Source organism: Sorghum bicolor, chromosome 3 (genome assembly GCF_000003195.3).
Source record: "Sorghum bicolor cultivar BTx623 chromosome 3, Sorghum_bicolor_NCBIv3, whole genome shotgun sequence".
NCBI classification, from domain to species: Eukaryota; Viridiplantae; Streptophyta; class Magnoliopsida; order Poales; family Poaceae; genus Sorghum; species Sorghum bicolor.
The window spans coordinates 23407117-23417384 of record NC_012872.2 but is presented as its reverse complement, the minus strand read 5'-3'; the positions used below and the strand labels follow the sequence as shown (position 1 = coordinate 23417384).

Sequence of the window (10268 nt, the reverse complement as noted above, 5' to 3'; positions counted from 1 at the left end):
GCCAAACACGTGGAGCATGCAGCGCTGATATGTGGCTCCCGCGTTTCGAAGCCCGAACAGCATGGTTACATAGCAATACATCCCAAAAGGCGTGATGAAAGATGTCGCGAGCTGGTCGGACTCTTTCATTTTTATTTGATGGTAACCAGAATATGCATCAAGGAAAGAAAGGGTCTCACATCCCGCGGTAGAATCAACAATTTGATCAATACGAGGTAATGGAAAAGGAACTTTCGGACATGCTTTATTTGAACTTGTATAATCGACACACATCCTCATTTCCCATTCTTTTTCTTAACTAGTACAGGATTTGCTAACCAGTCGGGATGGTGAATGTTGACGGTGGATATACCATAGAAATCCACATACAAAACACCGTCAACATGCCTCGGTTGCAAGGGGAAATGACATGACATGAACATATTTTATCCATAACTAGTTCCACTTGTACTCTTAGCTTGTTTATGCAGGAACAACAAATTCAAGACATTATTTGACAAAGCCAACATCAGAATCATCAAGAGGAGATCGAGGGGACAACAGGTGACACCCTGGGCCCATAGGGAGGGGGTCGCCCGACCCCTCTTTGGTGGGACCCAGGTGTGCCACCTACTCCACCGACATAAGGGACCATTGTGGACACTGCTGGTGGGCCCAGGTGGTCAGGAGTGGGGTCGCCCGACCCCACATGTAAGGCGGTTTCAGGGTCGGTGGCCCCCCACCGACCTTCCCCACATGTCTCACGTGTTGGTTTGCCCCTGCCGTTGATCAAATGGCGGTTGTGAAGTCGGTTTGATCCAAGGGTGGAGAGGCATGATCACACGGATCGATGACGTGGCAGTGGAGTAGCCCCTACTCCACCTCTCCCTATAAATAGAGGCTGATTTCACCCTTCCAAGGCATGATGAATTCAAGGTTCAAGTATCCAAGCTAGATACAAGTGAGTAGTAGTAGTAGTAGTCTAGTGTGGGAGTTAGAGTTGAGTCGAGCGAAGCTCGGGGTCTCCGGAGTCGTCTTCTGGAGAGTCTGGTATAGCTCTTGTATCTTTTCTCCTGTAAGACTTGTTTTCTTAATATATTCTCTTTCTACTTTTCTAAGTATTACTTTGTGCAATATTATTCTTGCAATAGTATTGTAGTGTTCTATCTTGTCCTTTAGTAGTTACATATTAGATTGTGATCCTGTAACAAGCTCGTGGCTGTTTCCCATCGCCTTTAGCAAGGTGCTATAGTTGTTTGATCGCAGCTAGAGTAGTGAGAGTTAGCGTAAGCGCGGTGCTTAGGCTAGGTCTTGCCTTTGGGTGTCGCTGGCTCGGACGGAAAGTAGGGGCGCACTCCCTAGGAGGTGACAGATCGTGGGCGGCATTAGGTTCTCCTCACGTACGAGCTAGTTCTTAAAAGATAAGGCGTCCATAAGCCCAATAGTCGCTTTCGGTAAGGGGTTAGGTGAAAAACCTTTTAAGCGTCTTACCAGCTCGGCTATCCCTGGCAGCCATTAGTAAGGTATCAATCTAGTGTGTCTCTGCTATTTGATTAAGATTAGTTCACGAGAGTAGAATTAGATATCCTAGGAACCTGTACTCACTCGTTGTCCTCCCACCTAGCTACTCTACTCTAGTTATCTTGTAGTTATCCTTTTTGATTATCTCTGGATCATCATCATCCCTTCCTTCACCTTTCGTTACCACCTCTCTGCACTAGTTGTAACTAAGTTGAGATAGGATCTCTTTTCTTACAAGCATTTCTAGCTATTGCTTTCCCTTGGGAAAATATAAATTACGATACCTTGGAATACTCCCGGGTGAAGTGCTACAGCGGTACCTTCTGTGCGCTTGCGGAATTATCCAATAGTTAATAGAGTTACCACACCAGGCATTTCTGGCGCCATCACCGATATCCGGTGGTTGCGTTAAGAAGTGCCAATAAGCATTTCTGGCGCCGTTGCCGGGGAAAGCATAGCCTAGAAATCTTAGTAAGAACGAATCCGAAAAAAAAATATCATCAACTTAGTATCAATTAGTTGTAGGGGGGGTTTACCCCTTGCCTTTGTTTCTCTATATTGTGAAGCAGGGCATTGTATGAGTGAGTTCCAATTCAAGGCCACATTAGAAAATCCTGAGACATCCCGACAGAGTCCTAGACACCGTCTAGTAACTTATCGGAGATCCAGCTCATACTTGAATTCACTCAAGGAAGGAGGCTTAGCACCGACACTCTACCAGTCAATGGCTTCCTCATCAATCTCCGACTTCTCATCTCCATCAGTTGCCCATGTTACCATTGGACCGAGGGTGGAGGTCGAAGATGTCGACTTTGAGATTAAGCCATCACTTATCACTATGGTGCAAGCAAGTACATTTAGTGGGAAGCCACATGAAGATGCAAATGCACATCTCCAACACTTTTTGGAAGTGTGTAGCACTATTGCCATCAGAGGGGTAACGGCCGACGCCATCCGCCTTCGCCTATTCCCATTCTCATTGCTTGGGAAGGCAAAGCAATGGTTTTACGCTCAACCCGATGATGTCAACATCTGGAGAAGATGTGCCAATGCATTTCTCAAGAAATTCTTCCCAATGGGCAAGACATCTGCTCTGAGGGCAAAGATTTCAAGCTTCCAACAGAAGGCAGACGAGACTATTCCCGAAGCATGGGAACGTCTGCAGGAGTACATTCAAGAGTGTCCACATCATGGAATTAAAGAGTGGCTCGTGATTCAAGGTTTCTACCATGGGCTGACTCTAGTAGCTCGTAGCCACCTTGATGCCGCCGCAAGAGGAGCGTTTACCTCCCTCAATGTCACTCAAGCTAAAACTCTCATTGAGAACATAGTGACAAATCAAACATGGAGAGAAGGACGCCCTCAACTCAAGTAGAGAAGCACGAAAACCATTGAAGAGGTAAATGAAATATCTCACAAGATGGAGTTCTTGTTGAAGAAGTTGGATGAACGAGCCAAGGTAAAGAAAGATTGAGAGGCCATCCAACAATACGCCACTGCACGTGCGAACCAACGGAGCAGGGTGCAAAATGCAAGCCATGAAGCTGTGCAATCCTTCAACAATGGACGACCAACTTCGCGCTTCCAGGGCCAAGGTAACTCTAGTAACTCTAACTGGCTTTCACTTAAAGAACTTGTCATTAATCAAGCTAAAATCAATGAAAGCATGAACAAAAGATTGTTAGCTAATGACAAGACTCTTGAATCATTAACTGCTAAAATGGATTCCCTTGTTTCTTCTGTTAAGGACCAATTAAACTTTAATAAAATTTTAGAGTCTCAAATAGCACAAATTGCTGCTACTGTTCCTTCTTCTGTAAATTCTTGCAATATCTTTAATGTGACCACGAGAGGGGGTAAGACCACTCGTGATCCACCATATCCTGACATGAAAAAAAAGACTGCAAGAAAAGATAAGGAAGTTGAGGAAGACAAGAAAGAAGCACCATCTAAGCAGGAAAACACCAAGTTCTATGGAAAGACAGCTCCGCACGAGTTCTACGACACCAACATTCTGCTGCCATTTCCAAGAACAAGGAAGCCAACCACCGATGAACAATTCGGGAAGTTTGTTGAGGTAATTCGGCAATTATATGTCAATATTCCACTACTTGATGCAATGCAGGTTCCAACCTATGCCAAGTATTTGAGAGACATCCTCAACAACAAATGCCCGCTGCCTACAACTGAGGTGATTAAGCTAACAGAAGAATGCAGCGCGGCGATACTAAACCAACTACCAGAAAAGAAGAAGGACCCTGGATGTCCTACCATCGACTGCTCCATTGGGACACATCACTTCGTGCATGCACTGTGCGACTTGGGAGCAAGTGTCAGTGTTATGCCAAAGGTAATATTTGATAAACTAACCCATGCTGTTTTGTCCCCTACATCAATACATTTGCAGTTAGCGGATCAGTCAATTCGCCATCCTGCGGGGGTAGCTGAGAATATCCCCGTAAAGATACGCGAGTTCCTGGTCCCTGTGGATTTCGTGGTACTCGACATGGAGGTGGATGAAAAGACTCCACTTATCCTGGGAAGACCATTTCTCAGCACTGCTAATGCACATATTGACGTTGGAGCCGGAGAAATTCAATTTACAATCAATGGGGCCCAGGAGAAGTTCAACTTCAAACCAAAGGTAGTGCAATGCTCACTAATCTTGGCAGTGGATGTGGCAACCGTCACATTCATAACTAGGCCAAAGAAAAAGACCAATCCAACGCCAAGAGCAAAGAGCAAGAAAATATGGAAGAAGAAGGTAATACAACCGATGACACCTCCGAAGAAAATTTCTGTATCAACTCAAGGAGGAGGTCCTGTTCTAAGGACCTGAGGTAACAGCTCTTCCATCAAGGTAAGCCCACTGACCTTTAACTTTAAGTTACTTATTAAACTTCCTTCATCTTTTCCAACCCTTCTATCAACTTGAGTTAAGACAAGTAAAGTAAAAAATAAAAACTCACTGAGCAAGGTGGACACCAGGTGGGGCCCAAAGGGGGGTCGCCCGACCCCACTTTGGTGGCCCCCACCTATCATCTCGTGTCCTTTGCCACTTCCTGTCATGACATGCTATGCTCCATTCAAGAAAACACCAAAACATTACCATGTCAACTCATGTAATCCCACTTGATCAACGAATTGAACCGTGCATGAGAATTCTCTAACTCTTTCATCTATTTTTCTTGCATGTGCTTGTTCTGTTACTCGTGTAGTGTGCCCAGCATTACTCAAGAGTGAGAGGAGGGGTCGGCCGACCCCATGGTTGGCCCCACTTCCTCCCCTCCTCTGGTGTATGGCAGCACAAGTAATGTAGGGAGAGTGAGTATAGAAATAAAGACTCATAAACATCGACACTCACCCTAGGAGCTAGAGTTTCTAGTTCTCATCCCCTGCTTCCACTAAAACGTAAGTGAAATTAGGAGACACTGCTAACTTAACAAAAACCATCTTCTTCTTTCTAAAGTCACTTAAGCAACCCCTAGACAAATCACTCTTGCTAAGTATGGGAAAGATACTTGCTTAAAGCCTTAAGTAAATCAACATTTTGAGAAGCTCATCCCGTGAAGCATCTCATGAGCAAACATCCACCCATCTAGTCTTGTCTTGTTCCCTCCTTTCTCTTTCACCACATTCCAAGAAGAGATTCTTTGAGAAAACATCCAAAAGAAAGGAGAGAGTGAGTGGAGATGGGGAACCAGCCATGGCACACATTCATCATCAATCTGGTGAACAGCTAGCGCAAAGAGGAGGTGGTGATGGGGTCGCCCGACCCCCTCCCTGCAGCATTCCTTATTTCTTTCTTCCCATCCATCTTTCCTTGACACAAGGTGTTGGCCATTTGTGGTTTCGTGGAAAAAGAGGGGTCGGCCGACCCTGACAAAGTGCCCTCTGCACTTGTCCTCTCTTCCATCCACTCACTCATTCACTCACAACCATTTTCCTCTACTAGCAACTCAAGAAAATCATCAACACTCTTCCTTTCACTTTCCCTATTGCTCAAGTGTTCACCCGTCGAGAAATCAAGAGAGGTAATCAGCCGGTAAGAAGAGTTAAAATCTAAACTAACCTCTCTGGTGGAAGTGGTGTTCGTTATTTTCTTGATCTAGCATGAAGAATCCACTCAAGAACATAGGGAAGAAAGTGCGTGGAGCGTTTAGCGGAAGCTCATCAAGGCACTCCCATGGCACCATGAGTTCGGTAGAAGAGTACTCCTCTCATCAGGGACTTCCCTCTGAGACTCATGAGGAGCAAGAGCATGAGGCCATGCCACAGCAAACACCACTTAATGAAGAAGCAGCACCTCTACGGATGCAAGATATAGAGACCGGACTTTTGCTCACCGTAGAAGAAATGGAGAAGCTTAACCATCTACGCCACCGTGAATTCAAGCATACCAAGGTAATTGACCCTAAATTCCTCAAAGACACAGGTATGTATGAGGAATTCTTTGATGTCTTTGCTGCAATAGGATGGGGTGAATTTTGGGACTTTTCGGAACACCTAGGTAGCAAGATTCTCACTCTAGAATTTTTGAGCACCGTAAGGGTAACCGAAACAACCATTTACTTTCGCCTAAGAAACCAAGATTATGATTTCACATGGGACCATCTAGCTGCATGTTTAGGCTTTATGAATTTTAAAACCAACGTAGAAGTTGCCACAAGGGGTTTTAATAGACAAGAATTTTGGCATGAAATAACTGGGGAGAATCTAATTGGAAAGACTTACCCACGTACTAGCCATATTTGCCATCCCACACTACGGTTCATGCACAAATGGATAGGCATCACTCTATTCCCTAGAGATGACATTCGGATTGTGCGGGAAATTGATAATAGAATTCTATATGCCATGGTGAATAGAATTCGTATTGCACCGGTAAAAGCCATGGTACATCATTGGATCACTATAGCACGGAAGAATGACCCAATTGAGTTCACCTCTATAATTACAAAATTGTGTGATTACATTTTGATCCTTGATGACACCATCCAGTACATACCCACTCCTAGAACTGTGTTAGGAAAATATCATTTCATTCAAGCAAAAGTAATTACGCGTGGCCCCAATGACACAATTGAATTTATATTGCGTAAATCAAATGCAAGACTCATTTTGCCACAACCAGAGTTAAAATTATACGGGGGCCACCCGTTAATGCCTAATGTTCCTGGAGTTGGAGGACGTAGAAGTTTTGCAGGGCCATTCACACGTGGACAGTCACGAGCTGAACAGCAAGATGATTCAGATAATGAGGGCACTTCCAATGCCATGCACACCTCCGGGACGGGGAGGAAACGTAGTGCCCGGTTGTCTCTTTCTTCTTCGCAGGAGATTGGAAACCGCAGTCACCGTCATGACATGGAGCTACTCAGATCAGGTATGGCTACATTGCGTACTAACCATGAAGCCATTCACACTGCCACTGTGGAAACCCAACAGCAAATCCAAAATTTTGAGGAGAGCAGCAATAGAAACTGGTGCCAAGCCTACACATCATATCACCTGCCCGTACCACCATACATTCCTCAACCACCACATGCATATCCACCTCCTCCTGCACAATATCCTCCACAGCAATATCCTCCACCATATCCACCATATCCATCGTATCCACCCCAGTGAGGAAGGACAAGCTTGGGGGAGATCCTCTCCCCCACCAAGGTAAGTATTCTATCCTATTTATTTCCATGCATTTTATCATTCTTGCTCTAAAAAAAATTAGCATTTCCCTTTAGCATATATGCTTCATGTATGTCTATATCCCTCATGGAAATGATGACTAGTTGCTTGTTAATGTTTCTCTAGTACCTAGTATACAACTTAGTATTTCTCCAAGTATGGATCACTTAGCTCACTTAAACTGCCATGAACCTGAAAACTTTGTGGGTTGCAAGTGCTAGAACTAAGTCTAAGTTGTTGTGGGACATGAGATAGTGAGACAAGAGCTGCTATAATATTATTCTAAGCATGCATGATTATCAGAGATTTATTCTTAAAATGATCAAACCCTTAATTGTTCCTCAAGGGTGATGAATTCCTACCACAGCTATATCTACTTTACATGATTGCAACCTTTCCACATAAGCTATTTGCTTTGTGTTGAGTGTCGTCAAGTCTTGTTGACCCCTATTAAGAGACTTTTCATGCTCCTAAGATCAAGATCACGTACACACCACATATATATATGCTGCTTCTACACTGGAAGTACGCAACCACATGTATTTCGCATCCACTAAATAGGTTGCTCCATACTCTAAATGTTAGAATATCTCTCTCTAAGCATTATTTGGTAAATGAGACATGAAAAGCCTAGGCAAAATGAAATAAAAAGATGGACATGTGCAAGTCCACAAAAAAAAAATTGAGCACATAAAGCTCGAAGAAAAAGAAAATGCTAGCCATGTCTCAATATACAAGTAGAGAGAGTGTAGCAAATAAAGGAGCAACCTAGTCCACCATATATCACACTTGCACATCTTGATCTGGGAGTATGACACTTCTCTTCAAGGATCCGAGCTTTGACTTCGCAACACATGCAAAGTAAGTATGCTATCTCCTTTCATCCCTACCTTAAGCTCCACATAAGCCTTTTAGAAATAGGATGAAATAGAGAAGGCAACTCTATCATATGCCTTGGTGAGGAATTATACACCATTTGAGTGACATGAGAGAACCATATGAGGAACATTTAAGTTTTCTTTTGAAAATATCACAAAACCTCTGATATGAAACTTGCTAAGAATGAGAAAGTTAGTGCTCAAGTCAAACTGTTCTGTCTTTCAACCACCTAAGACAAAGGAAAAGCCATAAGCCCCATAAGGGACTAAGGTAATATGGGTAAGTTTACATAGCTAAATTTTTCATGCAAAGAGAAGAACTTTGTTGTACACATGGTACTCTTGAAATGTGAACATAGTAACAATACCTGATCCACCGAGGCTAAGTTTGATTGTTTGCTCGGGACGAGCAAAGGTTAAGCTTGGGGGATCTTGTTGACGGTGGATATACCATAGAAATCCACATACAAAACACCGTCAACATGCCTCGGTTGCAAGGGGAAATGACATGACATGAACATATTTTATCCATAACTAGTTCCACTTGTACTCTTAGCTTGTTTATGCAGGAACAACAAATTCAAGACATTATTTGACAAAGCCAACATCAGAATCATCAAGAGGAGATCGAGGGGACAACAGGTGACACCCTGGGCCCACAGGGAGGGGGTCGCCCGACCCCTCTTTGGTGGGACCCAGGTGTGCCACCTATTCCACCGACATAAGGGACCATTGTGGACACTGCTGGTGGGCCCAGGTGGTCAGGAGTGGGGTCGCCCGACCCCACATGTAAGGCGGTTTCAGGGTCGGTGGCCCCCCACCGACCTTCCCCACATGTCTCACATGTTGGTTTGCCCCTGCCGTTGATCAAATGGCGGTTGTGAAGTCGGTTTGATCCAAGGGTGGAGAGGCATGATCACACGGATCGATGACGTGGCGGTGGAGTAGCCCCTACTCCACCTCTCCCTATAAATAGAGGCTGATTTCACCCTTCCAAGGCATGATGAATTCAAGGTTCAAGTATCCAAGCTAGATACAAGTGAGTAGTAGTAGTAGTAGTCTAGTGTGGGAGTTAGAGTTGAGTCGAGCGAAGCTCGGGGTCTCCGGAGTCGTCTTCTGGAGAGTCTGGTATAGCTCTTGTATCATTTCTCCTGTAAGACTTGTTTTCTTAATATATTCTCTTTCTACTTTTCTAAGTATTACTTTGTGCAATATTATTCTTGCAATAGTATTGTAGTGTTCTATCTTGTCCTTTAGTAGTTACATATTAGATTGTGATCCTGTAACAAGCTCGTGGCTGTTTCCCATCGCCTTTAGCAAGGTGCTATAGTTGTTTGATCGCAGCTAGAGTAGTGAGAGTTAGCGTAAGCGCGGTGCTTAGGCTAGGTCTTGCCTTTGGGTGTCGCTGGCTCGGACGGAAAGTTGGGGCGCACTCCCTAGGAGGTGACAGATCGTGGGCGGCATTAGGTTCTCCTCACGTACGAGCTAGTTCTTAAAAGATAAGGCGTCCATAAGCCCAATAGTCGCTTTCGGTAAGGGGTTAGGTGAAAAACCTTTTAAGCGTCTTACCAGCTCGGCTATCCCTGGCAGCCATTAGTAAGGTATCAATCTAGTGTGTCTCTGCTATTTGATTAAGATTAGTTCACGAGAGTAGAATTAGATATCCTAGGAACCTGTACTCACTCGTCGTCCTCCCACCTAGCTACTCTACTCTAGTTATCTTGTAGTTATCCTTTTTGATTATCTCTGGATCATCATCATCCCTTCCTTCACCTTTCGTTACCACCTCTCTGCACTAGTTGTAACTAAGTTGAGATAGGATCTCTTTTCTTACAAGCATTTCTAGCTATTGCTTTCCCTTGGGAAAATATAAATTACGATACCTTGGAATACTCCCGGGTGAAGTGCTACAGCGGTACCTTCTGTGCGCTTGCGGAATTATCCAATAGTTAATAGAGTTACCACACCAGGCATTTCTGGCGCCATCACCGATATCCGGTGGTTGCGTTAAGAAGTGCCAACAAGCATTTCTGGCGCCGTTGCCGGGGAAAGCATAGCCTAGAAATCTTAGTAAGAACGAATCCGAAAAAAAAAATATCATCAACTTAGTATCAATTAGTTGTAGGGGGGGTTTACCCCTTGCCTTTGTTTCCCCATATTGTGAAGCAGGGCATTGTATGAGTGAGTACCAATTCAAGGCCA

General features: G+C 44.2%; 1 protein-coding gene across 1 annotated transcript; it reads left to right on the top strand.

Annotated features, from left to right (window-relative positions):
* Window positions 3389-4339, top strand: LOC110433664. The gene has a single exon (XM_021456169.1). The coding sequence runs from the start codon at window positions 3389-3391 to the stop codon at window positions 4337-4339; it is 951 nt and encodes a 316-aa protein (XP_021311844.1).